We start from the raw sequence: 25503 nt of genomic DNA on the forward strand, positions 1-25503 counted from the left end.
AGCTGAAAACAGCAGACAGGAAGTACAGTCAGTCCTGGCTCCCCTCCCTCCTCTACCACCTTCACTGAAACTTCCTTTGAGTCGTGTTTTTGCTCAAACTCACATTCAGTGTGTGGAGCGTCAGCAGCTTGAAGCAGCAGTGTTGGAGTTTTCCACTTTTCTCTCCTGTAGCTGGACTCACTCAGAGGAAGCTGCTAGTTTGGTCTGAGCTCAGTCTGATCGTCTGTGCGTCTCTCTTTACTGAGGGCGAAGAACTTCCTGTTTCCTGGTTTGTCACATTTGAGTGACGTGAGGGGAGGAGACAAATGTTGCTGTTTGACTTTTAACTAAGGTGTGTTTCAATCCTGCCTGCAGCTCAAAAGCTGTAAAACAGGTTTTGTGTCTTTTCACCTCCACAGGTCACAACATGAAACCTGTTGTGAAGTTTATAAAATAAAGTGTCACTCGGTGGTGCAGCTGTTTGTCAGCTTCTATTTTAGACTTTGTTCTGGTTCTTGTTCAGGTTCCCAGCAGTGGGAGTGTAATGCAGTCACACACACACAGGTGGTGTTAAGGTGGATTCACTTTGTTACAGACAGTGGTGTTATTTCCTGTAACTAAGGGTGTGTTTCACTCCAAAGTTCAGACATTAACCTGCCAGAAGTTGTAAAAGTTACTAATAAAGAGCTTTTATCTCATTTCACATGCAGGTCAGAGCATGAAAGCTGTGATGCAGCAGTTTGAGAAAAATTGCTGCTGATATAAAATATTTTTTGTGGTTTTACAAAATATATAAAAGAGCAGAAAGAAAAGAAATAAGTGTAAAGAGTGCAGCAAAATGCATGTTTTAGTGTGAGTTGGTTCATCTGATCTGGTTGTGTAAAAGTCACTGCATGACACTGAGTGTTACTTTTGTGTTACTGACACTCATCCCAAGCCCAGCCCACAGCAGCAGAGACCATGGAGTCAACATGTGAGAAACAAAGCAACACGCTGAACATCTGAACCACAGCAGGAAGTGCGATTCTTTGTAGACCTGTGGACAGGAAACACACAGCAGGTCCTGATCAGTAACAGGGTCCAAAGACAAACATTTGTTTATCAGCATCTGTATATATGAGCACCAGTGTTTGGACTAACGCGTTACAGTAACTACGTTATTATTGTGGTAATGAGCACAGTAACTAGTTATTATGCCAAAATCAGGAACGCGTTACTCGTTACTGGGATTTAGATAGGGTCGTTACTCGTTACTTCGTGTGGTGGCTATCGCGGAGCTTCCACAGATTCAGTAACATTAGCAAGTGGTGGAGGCCAGCAGGTGGATGAGAGAAAGCAACACGTTCTCGGGCTGGAGAAAGGGGACGCAGAAGGAAAAGAGACCCGAGGCGGCCGCCGGTCCAAGTGTGAACTGAACTTCAGGTAAGAAGTTATGACCTGCAGTCTCTCCGGGTCAGATATAAACCAAGTTTAGGTGGAGTTTATTTTCGTTATGCTGACTTTTTCCGTACTGCGTACTAGCTAGCATGACGGAGTTTCTATACAGCTGGGTGGGTGCTATGAAGTTAATGATGTTGAACTTTATTTTGTTCATAAGTTATTAGAGTTGCCAACCGTCCCGTCTGGTATTCAGAGAAAATATTACGCGTTTCTTATTGAGGTGAAAAGGAACAGTTTGTCCCGTAATTCAGCTACAATGAAAAAGACACAAAGCTGGAGTTATTCTGTGTCTTTACGCTGCACAGCTGCCTCTTCTTCTCTCATTCTCCCCCCTCCCTCTCCCGTTTCTACTTCAATCATGAAAACTGATCAATGATCAGCTGATCGGCTCTCTTGTTTATTTATCGCCCACTTTGCGCCGAAAGAGGAAACCAGTGGATGTCGCGCTAAAAAACAGCAGCACGTTTAAGCTTGATCAGCTGTTGTTAGAATTTATTTAATATTAATTTCTAGTATCAGCTGATGTTTGCTGGAGCCACAGCTGCAAAAAAGCTGCTGGTCATGATGTCGGTTTGGTTATCTGGTGAGAGGGAAACATGAAGATGAAACCAGGAGATGTCCTTACTGAATCATCAGAGCTGTGATGGAGAAACAGGTTTACCTTTTAGGTGACATGAATGAGTTGAAGTTATGAACTGTTGCTGAGAGACAAATAACCCCAGGATCCTTTTTTATGTAGCTGACAGCTGGTAACTGTGCAGGTGCGGATCTAGCAAAGTTTTGCCAGCGGGGCCAGGTAGGGCATTAACAGGGAGAGGTGGGCACAAAGAAATACTTTTCTATCTTATTCTCATTTAAAATGTCTAGCTTTTAAAAAATAATTATCTGAATCTTACAACAAACGATTGATAGATTAATGCATATATACCATCAAAACAGTGTACATCACTGTCACAACAGCGTTTGTTTTCATTCAAAGGCTTTATAATTTTTCCTATAATGGTGGGCCGGTCTCTAGTCAAAATGTCCGGGCCAATTTTTTTTTGTCGCAGTCCAGCTCTGTATGCAGCTCATCTGCAGTCTGGTGTTACCTACATCTTCCTATTCAGAAGGCAGAATTTCCGAGTTCTGAGTACAATCGAAAGCACCACGACTGCCGTTTTTGTGTTGGATGTAAAAGGCGCACATGACGCTGTGACGTAGGCTAGAATCATGGCAGCAGTCAATGACGGTCCAGGCGTGGGATTTCTCTCGTGGAAATATGCACATTATCTTTTCCTGTCTATTGGTAGGTGGCACAGTGCACTTGTGGCAAGTAAACAAGCTAGAAGACTGGCAAAGTTATGGAAGCAACACATTAACAAGAGAATTCTGAGTAAAACCAAAGTTACTTTCCCTAGTAACTAGTTACTTTGAAAGTAACGAGTAAGTTGAAGTAACTGAGTTACTTTTGAGAGAAGTAACTAGTAATGTAACTAAGTTACTATTTTAAAGTAACTTACCCAACACTGATGAGCACGCAGAGAGCTCAGCTGGACACACACTTCAGTCCTCCATCAAACACAACACAGCTACACACTGTTTCCACCAGCTGCAGCACAGTCCAGTCCCTTACAGTCAGGGAGGGCTTTTAATTTGAAAGGCACCACACAGGAAGTTTCAGAAGAACAGAAGAAGAACCAAAGGATGGTCTGTGATATTAAGGTTAGTGTGATCAGCATCAGCTGGAAATATGAAACATATCAAACATGTGAGGAAGAAGCAGCAGCAGCTCACACGTTTACCACAACCTCACACAGTCCTCTGAGAGCAGCGTGGCCTCCATCTTTGAAACACACAAACTCACTGTTTGATTATTGATTGATTAATTATTTATCTCTGAAAATCAATCAAAGTTTATTTATTAAGCTCCTCTCCGTGAATCGCTACCTTATCGTGGTGGAGGGGTTTGTGTGTCCCAGGGATCATGTTGTCTGGGGGCTTTTGCCCCCTGGTAGGGTCTCCCATGGCAAATTGGTCCTGGGTGAGGGACCAGACAAAGAGCGATTCAGAAGACCCTTATGAAGAGAACATCGAGGGAACAGTTTACCCTGCCCGGGATAGGGTTACCGGGGCCCCGCCCTGGAGCCAGGCCCGGGGAGGGTGCCCGAGGGTGAGCGTCTGGTGGCCGGGCCTTAGTCCATGGGGCCCGGCCGGGCACAGCCCAAAGAGGAGACATGGGCCCATCCTCCCGCAGGCCCACCACCCGCAGGAGGCGCCATATGGGTCGGGTGCATTGTGTGCCCATAAAGAACACCTTGTTCGAACATAAGAGTGTCCATAAGGGCACGTGGCACCAGGACGCTCTAGGCCGTAGGTTGATGATCGATTTTGTAATCGTATCACCAGACCTGCGACCATATGTTCTGGACACTCGGGTAAAGAGAGGGGCTGAGCTGTCAACTGATCACCACCTGGTGGTGAGTTGGATCAGGTGGCGGGGGAGGACGCTGGACAGACCCGGTGCACCTAAACGCATAGTGAGGGTGTGCTGGGAACGTCTAGCAGATGCCCCAGTCTGCGAGATCTTCAAAGCACACCTCCGGCAGAGCTTCAACAGCATTTCGAGGGAGACTGGGGACATTGAGTCCGAATAGACCATGTTCAGCGTCTCCATTGCCGAAGCTGCTGCATTGAGCTGCGGCCGCAAGGTGGTTAGTGCCTGCCGTGGTGGTAATCCCCGAACCAAATGGTGGACACCAGAGGCCAAGGGAGCCACCAGGCTGAAGAAGGAGTCCTATCGGGCTTGGTTAGCCTGTGGGACTCCGGAGGCAGCCGACAGGTATCGACAGGCCAAGCGGAATGCAGCTCGGGCAGTGGCTGAAGCAAAAACTCGGGTGTGGGAGGAGTTTGGAGAGGCCATGGAAAAAGACTTTCGGACTGCCTCGAAGAGATTCTGGCAAACCGTCAGGCGTCTCAGGAGGGGAAAGCGGTGCTCTACCTGCACTGTGTATAGTGCTGGCGGAGCGCTGCTGACGTCGACTGAGAAAATTGTCAGGCGGTGGAAGGAATACTTCAAGGACCTCCTTAATCCCACTGACACGTCTTCCGAGGAGGAAGCAGAGTCTGGAGATGAGGGGAATGACCCGCCAATTTCCCGGGGCGAGGTCACTGAGGCAGTTAAACAACTCCTTGGTGGCAGAGCCCCTGGTGTTGATGAGGTCCACCCCGAGTTCCTGAAGGCTCTGGACGTTGTGGGGCTGTCCTGGTTGACACACCTCTACAATGTTGCGTGAAGATCAGGGGCAGTACCCCTGGACTGGCAGACCGGGGTGGTGGTCCCCATCTTTAAGAAGGGAGACCGGAGGGTGTGTGCCAACTACAGGGGGGTCACACTTCTCAGCCTCCCTGGGAAAGTCTATGCCAGGGTGCTGGAAAGGAGAGTTCGTCCGCTAGTTGAACCTCGGATACAGGAGGAACAATGCGGTTTTCGTCCTGGTGGCGGAACACTGGACCAGCTCTTTATCCCCTCAAGGATACTTGAGGGTGCATGGGAGTTTGCCCAACCAGTCTACATGTGTTTTGTGGACTTGGAGAAGGCATTCGACCGTGTCCCTCGGGGTGCCCTGTGGGAGGTGTTGCGGGTGTATGGGGTGTCTGGCCCATTGCTACGGGTCATTCGATCCCTATACAACCGTTGCAAGAGGTTGGTTCGCATTGCCGGCAATGAGTCGGACTCGTTCCCGGTGGGTGATGGGCTCCGCCAGGGCTGCCCTTTGTCACCGGTTCTGTTCATAATTTTTCTGGACAGGATTTCTAGGCACAGCCAAGTGGCGGAGGGCTTTCGCTTTGGTGGCCTCAGAATCTCATCTCTGCTTTTTGCGGATGATGTGGTTCTGTTGGCTTCATTGGGTGGGGGCCTCCAGCTCGCACTGGAGCAGCCGAGTGTGAAGCAGTGGGAATGAGGATCAGCACCTCCAAATCTGAGGCCATGGTTCTCAGCCGGAAAAGGGTGGAGTGCCCAAAACACTCAAAAACACTGGGTCAACGACCCAGGACCATGACACAGCTTCACGTTCGTAACCGCTTCAAGACTCCTTTTTCCGAATTTCCAGCTCGCAGAGGGCACGAGAGCAGCATGCGCCTCATCGGACCAACGGAAGGAAAAAAAATTCTGTAGCTGGACTAGAGAGTGGCTATATGCACGGCACAGTGGTGCGTTCAGTGACTACCAAATAATCAGAAATCCCATACTCAAACAGTGATCTGGGTTACATGAGCTTGCTTGCTAGAAAATGTTAGTAGTCTGGCTGCAGCATTTTGTATAGCTTGGAGGCGAGAACGACATGATTTTTCAGGCTGGTAAACAGGACATTACAATAATCTAAACACGATGACACAAATGTATGAACAGTTTTTTCCAGTTCAGCCGAGGAGACCATATGTCACAGTTTAGAAATATTCCTTAAATGAAAGAAACAGGAACGAGACAGAGATTTTATATGTGAGTTGAAGCCCAGAGAAGAATCAAATACTCCACCAAGATTTTGAATTTGGACTTAACAGTTGAACACAAAGAAGCAAGAAACAATTTTATATTTGTAGTTCATGAGGAGCTGTGATCACGGTCTCAGTCTTGTTGCTGTTTAAGACAAAGTGTTTGCTAGAGAGTCAGTCAGTCCCCTGATTTAAGCAGTGGACTAGGGTGGATAGCCTATTGAGCTGATGAGGCTGAATGTCAATGGCATAGAAATGATAAGAAATGTTATTAAAAGACTGAATAATGCCATCCGAGGGGGCGGTGTGGCAGCAATTTTTCACACCAGCCTATTAATTAACGAAAGACCAAGACAGACTTTTAATACATTTGAAAGCCTGATGCTTAGCCTTGTCCACCCCAGCTGTAAAACTCAGAAACCAGTCTTACTTGTTATCATCTATCGTCCACCTGGGCCTTACACAGAGGCACAATTTTATATGAGTGCTTGATGTTTGTTGTATATTGGCTGCTATGACAATTCAGTTTCACTCTGGGATTAATAAAGTCTCTTTGACTCTGAAAAGGCAGAAATGGCAATCAAGTTGTTTGAAGCAGTTGAGAAAGCAGTTCAGGAGATGGCTAAAGCTGGGCCATCAGTTCCATCCACTGAGGATACATCAGGCAGTGAACCTTTCCCAAGGAGACCTGACCTACAGGGACGTCAGCTGCCAGTGCACAGCAAAACAAATTCTGACCTGTGAGTGCTTTAATGCAAAGCATTTCACATCCGATCAACAGACAGCACCCACAGCCACAGGAATTGTGGCAAAAAGTCACACAAGTTTGTTTTCACAGAAAAATCCACACACACTAACATTCAAACACACTCAGGACGTGTTCAGTACTGTTACCCAATATTCATTCCTTGTTACTTTCTGCAAATATCTTTGGTTGATCTTTCATCCAGTTGGTTAATAAATTACATGATAATAAATTTGATAAGCTTGAGGTTTGTGTCTACTTGAATTGATAAATGTGCCTTTGGATCGATATGATTTCTGCTTATATGTCAAGGTTAGTGCTGTGGAGAGCAAGATGAGGACCCAAAGGCAGGACTCACAAGACACAGAGGGATAGAGAGGCAGCTGTATTAGTGTAGCAAGCCATTCAAATATAAAAGCACCAATAACCAAAACTCAGGAAACTAGGAACTAGAAACGTGGAACTAAAGCTAGGAAACTGGAAAACTAAGACTGAGAACTTGGTATTATGTGGCGCTCTGCAGAAACAAACAGCAACGAAGGATAATGATGAGACAATGGACAGAGGAATACACAGGGTTTTAACACACCAGAGAGTGATGAGGCAATGGGACACAGGCGGGAAACACAGCTGGGACCAATCTGACAAAATGAGGCAGGGCGGAAGCAAAACTGAAAACTCTGAACCCAGGACACAAGACTGTCAAAGTAAAACAGGAAACATAAGACAGACACAGCACATGGATGAACATAGAGATTGGGGACACTAGACATGAAATGTGGAACACAGAGAGGCACAGAGACAAAATATAAATTCTTGAAACTACAGAAAACAAGTAAGAAACAAGAAAGACAAGGAGTATAAAATGAATAACACAAAATCTGAAAGAATTCAAAAACAGAAAATACAAACCCTGGGTCCTCAGACCCAGTACCTTGACAGTACATATCGGGATATCACTTATTTTAACATATAATCAACCATTCCATCAAAATAAAGACTTTTTTTGTGGGAAAAACAATGAAATTAGGTTGATACTTACATGCTTTTTAGATGTCACAGGAATGTTTGGCTTAAAAAAAACTCATAAAAATGTAATAAAATCTCCTGAGATTGACCAAAGCCCATTTAGAATAGTTAGATATGTTATAGATATGTTATATTAGATATGTTACTACATTCAGTTTTAAAATATGTAATTTCATGTTGGAGACTTACACCTATAGAAAAAACAGCTGAAGTGAAACTAAAGGGAGTGTTGCTGGTCCATTGAATCATTCAGGTCTGTGCCTTGTTGGACCTCTGTGCACATCTGTCTGCAGAGGGGAGTCTCTCAGGATTGTACGAATAAACAGATATGAATTATTTTTAAACAGCTTAGGATTATTGTAGTGACAGAGATGGGAAATGTCTCTGAATCTATTTAATAAATCTATTTATGCTACCCCTGGGTCATTGTATACGACCCAGGGGTAGCATATACAATGAAAAGAGAACTGATCCATGAATTGAGCCCTGAGGGAGTCCACATATGAGGGACGATGATGAGGACATGGAGCTACTAAAATGTATTCTTATATGTCTATCAAGATACCGGCCCAATTCTGTAAGCTGTCAATGAGAATAGTATCATGAGTGGTGTCAAAGGCAGTTGTTAAATCAAGTAGAACTAAAATCTAATTTTCTTCTCCATCCAAGACAAAATCTATAGGGAAATATTTTAAAGTTAGCGATGGCTGTTGTAAAGTAATACGGCGTGCACTCAAATGATAGAGACCGATTGATAATAGAGGAGTGAGACATCTGTGAGAGATCTCAAAAAGAAATTTGGAGGAACAGTATGCTTTGGGCAGAAGGAAGTGTGCAAATGAGAAACTATGTCCTGGAGATGGAAACCAAATCAAAATCAGATAAGAGGGTTGGCTGAGAGACTTGAAAGGTGATAGTTCCAGGCTTGAACTCTGATCTGCTGATGCCACCGGCAAAAGAATTACAAATATTTTCACAATAATCAGATAACATGGCAGGAAAACCAGAATGAGCAGGAGTAAGAGGAACTTCACAACCCTGTGCTTAGTATTGCTATTCAAGCTAACCTTATTAGAGGTGTTTTTAGCTGTTTTTTGTGTCTGAAGTTAGCCTTTGTCTTTGATCATTTGTGATAGGTTTGTAGCTTGAACCTATTCGCTGGAACGTTGAAGATAATATAATTACACAGCAAGCAAGACACGAAGTAGGCAAAGTTCTTCTTGTTACTCATGCATGAGGGAGACCTGCCTGAAGCCAAGTGTCGTTCCACCACTTGACCCCCGTCAGACTCTCGTCCGCTCCCCCCGTAACACTGCTCTTTTATTGAGGTTACATGAATATGCATAGGTTCGTTAACATATGACGTCTACATACACACAAAGAGTACCTTGCCTTTTTGTGTGTTGTGTGTGTGTGTGTGTGTGTGGGGTCAGAGTGTGACCCCATAGAGACTTCCCTAAACCTGCTGGTCTGGAAGTCCAACAGTTCATCTAACCAAAAGGCACTTAGACTAAGACAGATATAGCTACGTTAATCCTACCATAAAACAATAAGAGAAGGTACGACCTCTCCCATGCTCCCAGAGTGCTCTCTAATGCACACAAAGTTTGCAGACTATCAAGGATCAAACCTCTACCAATCTAAAACTAATTATAAAACTCTAAGCATACATAAGTAGATATTTCTAAGCATAAATAGCAATCAACAATACAAAACCTAACAATTTGTCTCTATCTTCTAAGGTTTCCTTGTGTCTTTTATTATCCATGTGCACTGTTGGATTCCTGATTTGTTCATTTGCTTAGATTCAGTGACTGTGGAAACTTTATATCCCTCATTTATAATTATCAGACTTTACATGTTATACATAACAGATTTATTGCAGATTAACTGTTAAGAATAGCGAACACATAACCGGATGAAATTCACAGTAAGTGCAGTTGTTTGCATTTTTTTTTTTTCCATTCTTTTCTTCAAACCAGCGTGGCACAATACAAACATCTTCGTGTTTACTATGAAAACACACACAGACCTGGGGACAGCCAATGGAGAGGAAGCAAGCAAGCAAAGGGGTAGGAAGGATGTCAGGAAATAAATTAGGACAAATAAAACAGAATAAATAAATACAAATACACTCACACACAGGAACAGCCAGCTGTCTGTACCAGAGATCAAACTCTACTGCCCTGATCTCTGACACGATTAACTTTGAAACCTTGAACTGTGTTTTTATCTTTTGTTTTTTATAAATCAGCTGTCTAAAATGTACAGTGTTATTGATTGACAGATTGCTTTACTTCAAACATGTAAATAAAATGAAAAATAAACAATTAAAAAAAACTGACAAATGCAGTGTTTCATTCAGTTACCACGGTGACATAACAGGTAAAAAGAGTGACAGTTTTCTGTATCTGAGAACTCTGACTTTAAGGACACCTGCAAACCCATTAATCTGACTTTGTACTTATACCATTCTGGTCATGTGATCATGTGGTTTGTAGGAACGCTCCTCTTCCTCAGAGGATCCACCTGTGCTTCCTCTCCTCTCTCCTCCACCTGTTACAGTGAGGGAACGTCCTCCATGATGGAGGAGCTGCTGGAAAGTGCTGAGAGTTTCCTCCAGAGAGAGACCTCTGTCACAGTTCAGAGGATCTACGGCAGCAGAGACCTTCATGGACACTAAAAGTCTCAAACACACAACAACAACATCACACTGACTCCACTCTGACATCACTGATCAATAATCAAAGAACACACAGATCAAACTGATTGATCAGCCATCAGAGGAGTCGGATCAATGGAGCTGCTTCTGTTCCTGATGTCCCCTGTTTGATCCTGGACCTGAACTCTCCCTGCAGAGGAGACACAAGACAGTCAGACACACACACACACACACACACACACACACACACACACACACACACACACACACACACACAAACCTTTGACTTTGAGCTGCACAGTTTTCTGTCTGATGATCTGTGTGCTGTCCTGATGACTTCACATCCATATTCTCCACTGTCTCCATCTGTGGGCTGTTTCAGGGTCAGACTGAGGTCTCCAGTTCTCAGCAGGTCTTCATTCATCTGTATTTGGTCCACATAAACTTGGTCCTGTTTGTCAGGCTGGTCAGAGCCGTTTTGATACACATAAACGGTCCTGAATGGTTCATAGTGTCTCCACTCTACTTTAGCATCTTCAGGCAGGTTTTCTGTGGTTTTGAATGGCAGCTGGACAGACTCCGCCCCCTGCTCCACCTCTACCTGACAGACTGAGAGGACAACGAACCCAACATGAGCTGACAGAGACAGCAGCAGCAGGATTTCACAGTTGTAGAGAAAGCTGGAGTACAGAAGCACAGTAGAACATAACAGAGGACAGAAATCTAAAAGATAAAGCAGCTTTAGAGCTGATTGAGTGATTGGGTGGGGGCGAGGGTCATCTGCCGTGACCAGTTTGGGTGAGTGGAGGAAGACAGGACATAAGTCATGTTTGACTTTTTTGATTTGTATGTACGACACTGACCTTTGACTTTCAGCTCCACTTGTTTCTTCATCAGGATCTTTCTATACCAGTTGTAGACAGTACAGGTGTAGATGCCACTGTCCCAGTCTGTGGGGTATTTTAGTGTTAAAGTAAGATCTCCAGCTTTGATGAGACCTTCATTCATCTCTGTTCGGTGTCTGTAAAAACGATGCTGTAATTCATTAAGGTCAGAGGTGTTGTGATACACCTGGACCTTCCTGTTGTCCTTATCTGTCCACTCCACTTTAGCTCCGTCAGGCAGATCAGGTTCGATACTAAAGGGAAGCTCGACAGAATCCTCTCCTGAATGCACCTCTTTCTGGTGAACTGAGGGGACATCAAAGAACAACATGAGCTGGTTAGACAGCAACAGCACTGAACACAGTTTTTTCCTGGATGAAGTGAAATATTATGGATATCCCAAAAAGTTGATTCTGTTCATCTGGATGTAGAATTTTCAGTGGGAGAAATGTTTTGTAACTAATCCAAGTGTCAGCTGACTGCAGGTTTCCCCAATCTTATAAACAGTACATTTGCATAATGACTGAAACCAGATCACTGAAGGAACAATGGGCTGGAGGTCAGTTTATGATCCCTGATATGCATAATCATGACGATTGGCAAAGACTATGAGTACCATTCACAGAGATTTGGGGAATGGCTGCAATCACAGCATTGTAAGATGGCGAAAGATGTACCCTTAGGCCCCTCCTCGATTCAGAGATGGTCTTTCCCTTTTCACATAAATAGCCTCCTTGACTCTGCGCTCAAACCAGCGTTCCTCCCTGTCCAGGATGTGTACATTCTCATCATAGAAAGAATTCAATTAAATTTTAACAACAACTGTTGCCTCAAGGTGCTTTATATTGTAAGGTAGACCCTACAATAATACATACAGAGAAAAACCCAACAATCATATGACCCCCTATGAGCAAGCACATTGGCAACAGCGGGAAGGAAAAACTCCCTTTTAACAGGAAGAAACCTCTGGCAGAACCAGGCTCAGGGAGGGGCGGAAACAGGATAAAGACATGCTGTGGAAGAAAGAAAGACATTAATAACCAGAGTAACGCGTTACTTGTAACACATTACTGTAATCGGATTACTTTTTTCAAGTAACGAGTAAAGTAAGGGATTACTAATGCAAAAACGGTAATTAGATTACTGTTACTTTCCCGTAGGAACGCTGCGTTACTGTGTTACTAAAACCGTGATTTTTTGTGAGAATGTTTCACGACAGTGACGTAAGCAAGTGCGCCGTTAGTGACAACAGCTGTGTGCAGATCAACAATGGATCATATATCGAGTACGGGAGAGAGTATGAGCGTGCAGCGTTTAAAGCGTGGAAGTACTGACCTTACTTTGAGTTTGCTTCCATAAAAAGTGACAAAAACATTAGCGTCCATCGTGCGTGGGAAGAAAACTTCTTTTTACAGCGAAAAAAAACCCCTAAGTTTTCAAGCAAGCACCGAGTGCGCAACGACGTAATGGGAAACTCACAGAGAAACTCGCGGATTCTTCAACTGACCGCGGCACACCTGCACCAGGGTAAACCTCTGCCTACTCTACTCCTGCTTTACAGGTGAAAATAGAGCAACAGGACCGCTAGTCTTTGACTTTATTTATTTTCTGCTGTGTTTTACTTGCATCTATTTGAAAGAGTGAGTGTAAACACAAAAAATATTTTATTTTATGTGCTGGAATGTGCAGAAAATAGGTTTAAATGTTAAACTAATTTATTCAAGTCAGAGAATGTTTCATATAATTAAATTTTTGCTTGATGCATAAAGTTAAAAGATTAAAACTAATAAAACAAGTTTTAAAAAGAGACTTTTCCATTTGATTACATTTTGTATGATGGATTATGTAGAAAAAGTAGAATTGGGCTGAAAGACCTATCGCTTTATCACCTATTCAGGTTGTAAATTGTGTTTTTAAAAAGTAACTATGTAACTAAGTAATTGATTACTTTTGAAAATAAGTAATCAGTAAAGTAACGGGATTACTTTTTTGGGGAAGTAATCAGTAATTAGTTACTGATTACTTTTTTCAAGTAACTTGACCAACACTGTTAATAACAGGTATGTTTAAATGCAGAGAGTTCTATTAACACATAGTGAGTGAAGAAGAAACACTCAGTGCATCATGGGAATCCCCCGGCAGCCTACGTCTATTGCAGCATAACTAAGGGAGGATTCAGGGTCACCTGGTCCAGCCCTAACTATATGCTTTAGCAAAAAGGAAAGTTTGAAGCCTAATCTTAAAAGTAGAGATAGTGTCTGTCTCCTGAATCCAAACTGGAAGCTGGTTCCACAGAAGAGGGGCCTGAAAACTGAAATTTCTGGACATACCAAAATTCACGGATCACTTGAACTGTGGTACAGGGAAGCAGAAGAACAGCACATCAAGAAGGCCCTGAGTAAATGTGGTTATTCCAGCTGGACATTTGTCAAAGATGGGAAGACACCTAAAGAAAGCTCCAGGCGAGAAGGACAACCGCTGCCCAAGCGAAAACCTGTCGTGATCCCGTGTCAGGAGTATCGGAGCAGTTGAGACACATTTTTTCTAAACACTGCATCTCTGTGGCTTTTAAACTCCAAAACAGACTGTGCCCAAAATTGATTCACCCCAAGGATCAGGTCCTCCGACACAGAGTAACATAGTGTACGCTGTTAAGTGCCAGGAGGATTGCCAGGATTTTGAGTTTTAAAAATTCTGACACAGTTAAAACGTCACTTGAAATTACAATGAAGTAAATCGAGCTTATTTTCGATTTTAAAAGTGGTCATACCAAATATTAAATTCAATTCAGTTTCATTTATATTTATTGCACCAAACTACAAGAACAGTCGCTTCAAGACCTCTTTAAGTAGTTGCCTCTTTATGTATTGTTAGGTAATACAGCCTACTTCAGCCCAAAACCTTAACAGAGCCTCCACCGAGTGTTCAGTGGGGCCATTTCAGACTTACAGGCAAACAGTAGATGGATTAACTGAAAGTCCACATGGATCTCTCAGGTGTTTTGCCAGATTCCTGCTGGATTTTCTGTTCTTCAGGATTTTACTTCCGGATAGTGTTCATTTTGTAGACCTGCCATGTACAGTACCTTAACTTCCACATGTCCTGTTTCCTCAACTGTTTAAAGGTCACACTGCACAAAATGCCTAGTGTTTGGTTTATAAGTTATTACGAATGATAAGGTATGGCTAGACATCAGGTGATGATGTCAACAATGATTGGATTTTCAGAGAAAAACAGGATGAGAGAGAGAGGAGTGATGCAAATGAACACATGAGGAAAATTTGGGGCTAGTTCTTGCAATGAGCAGAAGAAATCATGTGACTGGATTGTAGGAGTTCACAATGATAAAATATACCAAGTACAGCAGGAGGAACAACCACAGACAGAACACTTTGCATTTTTTACTTTTTCTCTACTCATTTTTACCGTGTTGGATTATAAATTCAAGAGGATTTGCATCTGCATTGTTTCCTACTGGAATATAACTTTAAAGAACTTAGCACAGAATAAAGATCATAACAAAATCAACATTAGCTCAGAGTAGGTTAAATAGATAAGTGTGATTAAGTGACTTGGTTTTGGAATTATTGTTGTTTGATTCTGCTTTTGATTTGCTCCTGCTAAACTTCTTTAATGAAATCCTTCATTCAAAGAGTCTAAAACATGGACATTCCCTTTTTAACCCTTTGTGAAACAGTAAAGGTAAAAACTTGAGTATCAACCCACATTAATATAAATTACGGAAGAGATTAGAGCTACTGGGGGAAGAAGCAGGCATGTCTTTTTTCCCCCCCTTTTCCGGAATTCTGGAAAAGGGAACAAAAATGCACCAATTTGTTTTTTTTCCCACTGTCCCTAATCCTCTTCCGTAGTAAATAGCTGTTGCAGATTATTTTAGCCTTTTAAAACTAACAAACTACTCTCCAGGCCTCTAAACTAAACCCAGTCATAATTCCAAAAGCACTGAACAAGAGGGGAGCTGCTGCAATGGGTGTGGGTGGTAAATTCTAGGCCTCCAGGGCTAATATGACATTCTGTTTTTTTGTTTGTTTGTTTTTGTTTATTTTTAAATCAAAGTACGTGATCAACACCCTTCAAGGTAAATGTAGCTTCTAGATGTAGGTCCAACAAATGTACTTTTACCAAACTTCTGTTATTAAGTGTGCACTGACCTTTGACCTTGAGCATCACTTGTTTCTTCATTAGGACAGTTCCCTTTCTGTTATAGACGGTGCAGGTGTAGGTTGTTATGTCATTGTCTGTGGGGTACTTCAGGGTCAGGCTGACGTCCCCAGTTTTCAGCAGGTCTTCATTCATCTTAGTTCGGTCTCCATAAATCAGGTCCTGCTCATCAGGCTGGTCAGAGCCGTTCTGATAAACGTGAACCTTGTCATTATCACTGTCTTTCCACTCCACTTTTGCATCTTCAGGCAGGGGAACTTTGGCTTTGCAGGGCAGCTCAACAATATGCGCCCCTGAATCCACTTTGACAACCTCGGGGACTGAGAGGACAGCAAAGCACAACATGATGACATCAGAAGCAGTAACAACATGGCATAACACGGCTAGATGGCTAATATGGTAACCCTGATTTTTAACTCACTGAATCTTCTTGAAAGACTTTAAACTGATCAAACCAAACAATGCACCAGTTTCACTAATAAATATATTCAGCTGTAAGGATAGCAATGTTTAAGATCCAAACCTTTATCTCCTGATTAGTCTGAACGTTCCTGATTTGGCTCTGTTACATACTATGGGGCTAGGTGGGTGTATCTGTGTGGTGCTCCTACTCTCTCTCTCTTGCATTTTTCCCCCATCTGGCACTCCTTTCCTCGACTCTGGACCTGGCTCTCTCTCACCAATTAGTCTTCAAACATTTTAAAGGCTAGCTGAGATCTACTTTCAAGGGTTGTTGGAGACCCAGCCCAAAGAATGGAGCACCTCGGTGATGTGTTTAGACAGTTTCTCATATTGGGAGCAGTTTGGAGTTTGCTGCTGGTAGTCAGTAGTGCAGGGTTGTGTGTTGCCCTCTCCTTGTGTGGAGACCTTTTAAATTAAAGTTTGTTATTTAACCATTTTGCTCTGTCAGGCCTTTTTCTTCTCCCTTCAGGCCAAATATGTGAAAAAAATGTGATGAGATGAAATTACAAATAGGTGTAGTTAGGAGAGCTGAAATCTATGAAAATTAACCCATCACTGTCATAGCCATTTAGATCCACATATGCTTAAATGTATTTCCATCAGAAATGATTCAGCATCCCATGATTGCAAATTAATTATCAGCATGTAAAGAAAGTCTCTTTAGTAATTTGGACTCCAAGATATATAACAGAGTTCCTCCCAGTAATAACTGAAACTGATGTCAGTTCAATAACTGACTTAACTCAGTATTAATTTTCATTGATCATCAATAGAGTCCAGATGCCCTGGAGAGGGACCACCAAATCAGGTTCCCTATGAGCAACCAGTTGGTGACATTGGCAAGGAGAAACTTCCTTTTAACAGGACGTTCTTCCAACAGAACCAGTCTCACAGAGGTGCAGTTATGACAGGTTGGCAGTGAGTGCAGGAAGACAGCACTGAAGACCCACTGTGTGAAAGTAAAATAGTTTTGTGATTATTAATAATTAATGCAAGTGGTGTTGGAAAACATGGAGAGTGAAGAGAGAAAAAGATATGCTCAGTGCATGATGGGAAGTTCCCCAGCAGTCGCCATGAATTATGGATAGAAATCTATCTGAAAAAGTTCACAACTGGGTATCATATGAAATGCAAAATAAAAACAAAGTAGTGCTCTGACCTTTGATCTGTATCAACATCACTGACCTCTGACTATCAGCTCGACATCTTTCCTCACTGGGCTTCTTCGTAACCTGTTGTAGACGGTGCAGGTGTAGGTGTTTGTGTCTCTGTCTGTGGGGTATTTCAGGATCAGACTGAAGTCTCCAGGTTCCAGTAAGTTTCTCTTCATCTTTGTTCGGTCTCTATAAACCTCGTCCTGTTCTCCAGGCTGATCAGAGCCGTTCTCATAGACGTGGACCTTCCTGTTGTTTCTGTTCTGCCACTCCACTTTAGCATTGTTAGTTGGGGGAAGAATGATTTTGCAGGGCAGCTGGACAGACTCCACCCCTGAATCTACCACCACCTGGTAAACTGAGAAGACAAAGCACAACATAATGACGTCAGCAGCAGCTGTGATGGTCACATGACCTCCCTGTCCCCTCCTTCTCTTCTAGTCTCAGTCAGATTGTGTCTCAGTTTGTTGCTGATGTGTTCCTGACTCGTTCTTTGGTAACTCGTCTGCAGCGTCCTGTAAAGTGCTGCAGACATGTTGGATGAAGAAGAACAGACAGACTGAGCCTCCACAGTCGGCCATGTCTCACACACATCAGCACAGAAACCATGAAGATCTCATGTGTCTGAACATCTGAAGCTCTCCACCACATGACTGAGCACAACTCAAGGAGGAACATTTACTGTCAGCACATGTTTCCATGTCAGCCTGCTGTTTACCACCACAGAAGAAGAACAGCTTGTACACATGCAGCCTCTGTGTCAGATCAATGCAGTGAAGCACACACACTGTTTAGTAAAGTCATGTTGTGGAGCTGTTTCACTGATCAATGACTGAGTCAGGACTGAGGAGGTTTTCTGACTTCTGGAACAAACCTGGAAGTTTCTCTTCAGCTCTCTGTATCAGCTGTTTGTAACTCTCAACTCTTTCAGCTTCTGGAACAAGTTTGTGTGAGCCGCAGTCAAGGAGCCACCAGAGGACACCTGCTGACCATCGGCATTATGGGTAGTGTAGTAGGAGACACTCACCTGACATGAAATAGTGTCGCAAATGAAATAGAAGACCTCCAGAAACAAGAAGAACCAGAAGAATCATCAGAGCTATGGCCCAGGATGGAAATGGTTCTGTGGAGAGGAAAAGAAAATCACCTCTACTTTCTCATTTGCATCTATACTCTGACCTTTTGTATCACTGACCTTTGACCTGCAGCACTACTTTCTGCCTCAGGATGTCTTTGTCCCTGTAGACGGTGCAGATGTATCCTCCACTGTCTCTCTCTGTGGGGTGTTTCAGGGTCAGACTGACATCCCCAGTTTTCAGCAGGTCTTTGTTCATCTTTGTGCGACCACAGTAAAGGTCGTCCTGTTTCTTAAGGTTCTCACTTCTGTTTGGATACACATGGACCGTCATGAGTTCTACATCCAAATGAGTCCATTCCACTCTCGTGTCATCAGGCAGGTCAGGTGTTGTTTTGCAGGGCAGGATGACTGAGTGTGACCCTTCCTCCACTTTTATCTCCACCTCTTGGTCTGAGAGGGCAATACAGCAAAATAGTAGCTGTAGAAGCATTTATATAAATATTTTAATCATTGACCTGTGACAAAGGGCGTATTCCAGTTGTCCATTTCTAACTGAAAGAAGCAACCCAAAAGTATCTGCATGGTGGAACATCCTTAATGAAAGCAGAGTGGAAAATCCCACCGGTAATTCAGTGTGACGGACTATCCAATCAACAGTGAAAATAATCAGCAAAATAAACAATGACCTTTTTTCTGCTTGGCCGTTACCTAATGATTTGCATTCATTAACAATCTTGTGCTTGTGCTTAAAGTGCTTTGGCACTCTTTGGCAATATTGTAGATAATATTAAACTTAATCATCACATCAGCCTTCTCTGATGACCTGTTTGCTGCTGCCTGCCGCTGAAAGGCATTGGGGACAGGGGACACTTGGACAGTGCATTTATCACCGTATATAATATGTTTTCTGGATACACTGTGCTTTTTCATCATTCAGAGGTCGATGGCTCTGACCAAATTGGTTGCACTCTAGAGCCCAGTATGTGTGTCTATATATATACATACACAAACACACACACATATATAAAACATTCCCTGTCCTGTCTGGCATTGTAGCAATCAAAATTATTGTCTGAATGTCAAGAAAAATGCCCAACAGATTTACTTTCCGCAGTAGACCTTTTTGCTATACTGGTCCACTTAATTGTCATAGTTTATTCAATCTTTATTTTTTTAAGTTATTACAATTAGACTGGACATGACTCTGGGACACAAACAAAAACAAAAATGACAGTAGAGAAACTACAGCAACAACCATGTCAGTGTCTAATGGTAGGGGTCAGGAGCCATAGCCCTGCCCCCCAGCCCATGAAGCAGGCATGGAGGAGATCGAGGCTCCAGACATGTAGAGGTCCCCCAGAGGACAAGAGCCCAAGGAGGACCACCAGAGGCGCAGCTATGCCACCATACTGGAAGCAGCTGAGGAGAGCTCCAGATGGGGGGTCACCCAGCAGTCATGGTGCAGAAGCCCATAGTCTTTGCCAGCAGCCAGCTGTGCCAGACCGGACCGAGCCTCCGGCCCATAGGCCAAGGTCCAAGGGCTCCCCGGAAGAGGCCTGACCGAGCCAAGTGCACCAACCAGGCCCCGCCAAGCCAGTGAGCTAGTACATACCTGAGAGCCCAGCATGATGCTGAGACCACCAATGCACAAACAGTTGATGACATCAGCCAATGGCAGGGAGTGTGATGGCGGGAGATAGGCCCCCATCCAGGGGGGCCTTTGATATACTCAGAGAAGTTGAGTCTAAGAACCATCCAGACATATAAACATAGACAAAGAGGCACACACAGACACAAACATCTATTCCCACCCTCATGCACACACATACAAATTCTTAGCATTCACCCAAAGTGGGGACAAACAGAAATGAACACTGTACACACAATCACACTCCCCAAACATACTCTATGCCCCAGGTCCTGGTACCAGGAGGGGCAATCCATCCCTAGACCCAGGAGATCTTGACTCGCCACCATTTGACCTTAGAACTGAAGAAGCTTCTCAGATGAGAGGTGAAATGTCTTCAAGAAACTTAAAGAAGCCCAGACGCTTTTCTTTCCAAGCTCCTTAGACATTGTTCTGCTTATGCATTTTGTCTCACAGTGTTGTTGGATGTTCTTAGTGTGTTGTTGTTTCCCTGTCGCGTACAGCACTTTACTGTAACATGCTAATTTGCCGAACTAAGGTTTGGTCATAGGAGCATGCAGGTGGTTTCTCATGTGGTCCGCTATTCTTCTCCCTTTCTTAAAGGTGTGCATGCAGAAGCCCAGTCATATGAAGTTGCTCTGCTGAATTTGTTTTTATGTGAACAGCTGAGAAAGCAAGAGTTGACTCCTCTCATCCTACACATAACACAACACAGAGAACACAGCAATCTGAGTGTCAGGCCAGACCGGCCACAAACACTTGATACCCTTTTTTAAGAAAATAAAAATAAATATAAATGAACTAAATCAGATTGTATCATTTACCCAGTATAGGGTTTTTTACTAATCAGTTGCAGTTACTTTCTGACCTTTGACCTTCAGCTCTATGTTTCTCTGTCCCAGTTCTTCTCTTCCATCACTGACGGAGCAGGTGTAGATGCCGCTGTCGCTCAGTTCTGGTCTTCTGATGGTGAGGCTGAAGTCTGCAGTTTCCAGAGCATCAGACGTCATTGATGTGCGCCCCCTGTAACGCTGGTTTTGCATTTTGAGATCATCTCCTTCTTCTAGTCGCAGATGAACACATTTGGGATCAAGATCGTTACGAGTCCACATCACTGTGGGATTCTTCTCAGGAAGAATACCCGAGTACTGGCAGGGCACCAAGACGGACATTGCCTCCTTATACACTTCCACCACCTCAGCCAGGGCATGCTGGGAACCTGTGAGGACACACAAACAGAAACCACGGTTAACTGCGTGCTTTGGGTTTGTGTCTGTGTCCAAATGGTAAATTTCAGGGACCAGAGAGAGAACTATTTACAGTTAATCTGTCTATGAAATCTAAATTTACTCAGTAAGACTGAAAAAATCTTTAATAAGCTTGTTTAACAGAGTGAAATGGGTACCTGTGCTTGGTAAAGTTACTGTAAAGGTAATGTAATCAGTGAATAAATAATGACTGAACATATGTATTTATTGTAAGATCTAGTAAATGTAAATGGTCAGTTAGACTTTTGTGTAATTTGTTTGTATAAACTTAGATGATTTTGTTATTTGACCTCAAACAACTTAAAAGTAAGTTTGGTGAGGCAAAAGACAGTGGTAATTAATTTAATCTGTACATTTGAATGCACACCTATGTTTTACTTTTTTTTACAGTTCTGCCAGACACTTTAAAGTCAGAAATATACCACGCCTTCAATCATGAGCAGCTAACATGAAACATTCAAAGGCTTCAGTCAGTTGTTAGTAATAAAAGGTCCATCCTGTACAAGGACTGATTGTCACATGTTTACCGACACTTTTGTGATATTTATAATCCCTATATGCCAGTCTCATTTCCTTTATGTTGCCAAAACAAAACAAAGACAGCAGAATTTTAAGCAGGGATTTAATGAAAAAAAATACATTTTATGAAAATCTGACCTTGAAGAAGAGGTCTGAAGTTCAAAGTAATGTGATATTTAGAATTCCAATATATAATTTCCCATATGCATACAACCAAACGCTGCAACTGTAAAGAGCTCTATACAACATTATTATCACTGTTGCCTTCAGATCAATATATTGACCTTTAAAAGAGAATTCAAAGGTAAACTTTGACATGTTATTGTAGAAATCATAGATTTTAAGTCATACTATTTTTTTTGTCAATTTTAGAGCAATGAATGATTAAGTTGACCTTAAAGAACCAATTTTAATGGATTGTTAACGTGTGCTCACTCCACACCACTACATAGTTTTCATAATTCATTTAAAACTTCCCATGTTATTGTGTTTTCAGATGTCCTGTTGTGATATCTACACCAAGAAATGACATTTTCAAAGGAAATTTGATCTGTGAATCAGTCTCTTAGGTCAGCTGACCACCTGCTCTTGGAAGTACCGAGATCCAGGAGGAAGCTCAGAGGGGACAGTGCCGTTTCTATCGTCGCTCCTAAATTATGGAATAACTTGCCCTTGCACGTTAAAGCGGCCCCTTCACTGTCCACTTTTAAAACACGTCTTAAAACCCAACTTTATTCTTTGGCTTTTGACCTCAGTGAGACTTAATAGCTGGTTTAATAACAAGTGACACTAATTAATTAATTTACTTTCATTTGGCTATTATTTACACATTATGTAATTTTATTATTTACTTCCAATGTAAAACACTTTGCGTAAGCTGTGGTTGTTTTAAAGTGCTTTCTAAAATAAAGATATATTAAAAAATATATCTGCATTATATATATGTGAATATATGAATAAATGTATTTTATAATAAATAGATCTCTTTCTGGCCAGACAATGGCAGAAAGAGAGTACCAATTTGTTTATTTGGTAGTTTGTTAATTAAAATGCTTCAGTACGTTAAGAGTGAAAAATAATGCATTTACATTTGCAGTTTTGTCTTGTTATGCAGTATTTTACATTTTTTAAAAACTAAACGAAACTAAAGAAACTAAATTTTCAGAAATATTTCTGGGTGTTTGCTTGTTTGCTTGCACTTGAACATTAAAGTGCCCCTCACATAAGATGACAGTCCTCTAAATACTAAAACGTTTCTTTTATTACTTAATTCAGTATAGCAGACACTGGTGCATCCTTTATGAAAGAGGAGATAATGTCGTACCACAATTCACACACCATCATTCATGAGAACAAACCTGACTGAGACACAAATCATTGCAATGACCATCATAAACAGTGTGTTTCCCAGTTCCTGCCAAAACCTGATAGGTTTGAACAGTTGTTAAACCTGCAGCTGAACCCTAAACGTCACACTGCTGCTTTTAAAGGGATTTTAAAGTTTAACCCGATTTCATTATTTATGTCTATTGTTACAACTGATCGTAATCATATGTAAATTTGAGTGTCCAGGTGCTCCTCCGGGATTGGTGCATCCAGGGTGGATGGCTCACACCGATTGGCTGAGGACTGGGAGGCAGCGGATAAGAAGAGAGCGCCAGGGACTGCCAATTCATTCATCCTCGGCCCAACCCAACCGGCAGACCGTTCACTGTGTCACTATATTATGTTAATGTAAGAGCATGTAGGGGTGGACCGCCTTTTTGTTTGATCAGTTTTCTCCTGTTTTTGTTAGGCAGGGAGGAAAGTGATTGTCGTTTGGTTTAGCTCTTTTGAGTAGGTAAGTTGTGTTTATTCCTGAGATAGGTTACCTTTTGTTTGTTGTTTTGGCCTTGGGTTCACCCTGAAGTTATGATATGCTCCCTTCCTTTGTTTAACTGCACTTATTGTAAATAAATCACTGTCACAAAGTATTAAGTGTGTGACGTGCTGCTTGTGGTTGGACGGGGATGGATCACCCTTTATGTTGCAGACGTGGTCTGGCCGCGCCTAGACGGGCCATAACACTATTCTTATGTAGCAGTCTTTATGATAAGCATTACTTTTACTTTCATTTGGAATAGAAAGTAACATTTACTGTAAAACACTGGTATGTAACACGGGAATTAAAAAAAGATAAGAAATAAACAGACTTATTCCTGGTGAAATCAAAACCAGCTTTTAGAGGGGAAAAGTTCCGGTGACCGGATCAGAGTATGCGAGATTAACCAGGAAATAAACAATCCGCCATCCGCACAGTTTTTAGAACGAAAACAACTTTCAAGTTTAACTGGTGATATCCCAGTGAGTCACACTTTGTGAACAGTAACAGATATAGGTGACCACTCCAGTGCCTGTTCCTTCTCCTGTCTGAGAATGATGGTGGTTTTGTTATGTAGAGGGTTATCTGAGACCTGCAGCCATGACCTGCGTCACCGGGCTAGCTTCCCCCAGGCTCAAACTTCCAACACAAAGCACTGAGTCTGTCGGTCCAGACTTTCTCACACCATCCCTTACTCTTTTGTAAATAAAGCCACACATCATTAAATCGGTAATCTCACGCACTGCGCGTATCTACCTTTGCGATAATGAGCAAACTTCGGTCTGAGTGCAAGATAAACATTGTTTACAGAGTTTCTTACCGCTAATAAGGAGCAGGAAAAACAGCAGCATCTTCAACCTCCTGCAAGAAACAGCAACCTGCACAAATCCAAACACTTCTCACTGTTGCTCTTAATATTTGCGATTTGTGTCTCATACAAATATTGGGAACCGTCGATAAAAGACAATGGAGGGTGTAACACTCGTTATTAACATATCAACTGTTTACTTTCGGTTTCACGGAAACTCCCGGTGTCCTGTCCCCCAGATCAACTGGTTATTACGTTTGCCGGCATATGTGTTAGTGATGAGAAGCTCGCCTGTTTGCTCCCAAAGACGAGCAAATCTGGAACACCGGCTCTTTATTATCATTCGTGGCCTCATATTTTAGTCTTACCTGGCAAATACGAGTGCTTTGTGTGTTGATAAACCCTTTTGCATTGTGTTTTTTTATGAGAAGCCTTATAATTGCCTAATGCTGTGTATTTGTTCTGTTACAAATGCAGGCATTCTTATTTCTGTTTAACATTTTAATATAACTTTTAATTTATACAAAAACAAAACACTGCAAATGAATCCGCAAAACAGGAGTTTTAATGAAAATAATTTCATTGTGTCTGAAGGTAATATTGATGCGTGTATGCATTTGTAGGACCTGGATACAGAGACTTTTATAATCTTGACAAATCTTGAATTTCGACTCATAATGATCCCCCAAAAGGGAGTCAGTATGAGGAGAAAACAAAAGCTCCATAGCACATAAAGAAGCACAGATATCATCACACTATAACACCATGAAACTGATGAAATACATTCATTCTTTTATCCACATCCCACGATTTGGATGTACCAAACTGCATGAAATAAACAACAGCACCACCATAAAAGCCACGAGAGAAAAAGTAGTTGCTGCTGCTGTCAGCCTCCGAAGCAAGTTTGACCAAAATAAATAATAAATAAGAGACATAAACTTTTCTCTTTGTTTTTCGTAACACACATGTTTGTGTTTAGTTCACTTCAGACTTCTCTGGATCATAATTATTTACATGTTTGAAAATAACAAAAAATATAAATAATAATAATAACAGAAATTGATGTTTTCAGTCAGTTACTATGGTGACATAAGAGGTAAAAGGCAACTTTCTGATTCTGAAAACCCAACAATTTGACTTTATAGATAACGACTGTGTTGATGTGATCATGTGGTTGTAGGAATGCTCCTCTTCCTCAGAGGATCCACCTGTGCTTCCTCTCCTCTCTCCTCCACCTGTTACAGTGAGGGAACGTCCTCCATGATGGAGGAGCTGCTGGAAAGTGCTGAGAGTTTCCTCCAGAGT

The 25503-nt window shown here is 42.3% G+C and overlaps 1 protein-coding gene across 1 annotated transcript; it reads right to left on the reverse strand.

Annotated features, from left to right (window-relative positions):
- Nucleotides 1-10339: 10339 nt before the first annotated feature.
- LOC113015660 (uncharacterized) lies at nt 10340-24270 on the reverse strand. The gene is made up of 9 exons (XM_026157756.1): nt 24208-24270; nt 20608-20958; nt 18209-18541; nt 18041-18136; nt 17045-17371; nt 15388-15717; nt 11195-11521; nt 10612-10940; nt 10340-10348 (listed from the first exon to the last, which is right to left on the reverse strand). Exons 1-9 carry the CDS (start codon nt 24236-24238, stop codon nt 10340-10342), a joined length of 2133 nt encoding a protein of 710 aa, XP_026013541.1. The 5' UTR covers nt 24239-24270.
- Nucleotides 24271-25503: the final 1233 nt, after the last annotated feature.

The sequence above is a fragment of the Astatotilapia calliptera genome, chromosome 3, assembly GCF_900246225.1.
Source record: "Astatotilapia calliptera chromosome 3, fAstCal1.2, whole genome shotgun sequence".
In the NCBI taxonomy this organism is placed as follows: domain Eukaryota; kingdom Metazoa; phylum Chordata; class Actinopteri; order Cichliformes; family Cichlidae; genus Astatotilapia; species Astatotilapia calliptera.

What these genes read in the sequence shown, in the direction of transcription:
- LOC113015660 (XM_026157756.1), bottom strand. Translation starts at nt 24,238, where the DNA reads ATGCTGCTGTTTTTCCTGCTCCTTATTAGCG. An exon ending in TTTCCTGCTCCTTATTAGCG is followed by an intron (nt 20,959 to 24,207) that starts GTAAGAAACTCT and finishes GTGTCCTCACAG; the next exon opens with GTTCCCAGCATGCCCTGGCT. An exon ending in GCGACACTATTTCATGTCAG is followed by an intron (nt 17,372 to 18,040) that starts GTGAGTGTCTCC and finishes TTGTCTTCTCAG; the next exon opens with TTTACCAGGTGGTGGTAGAT.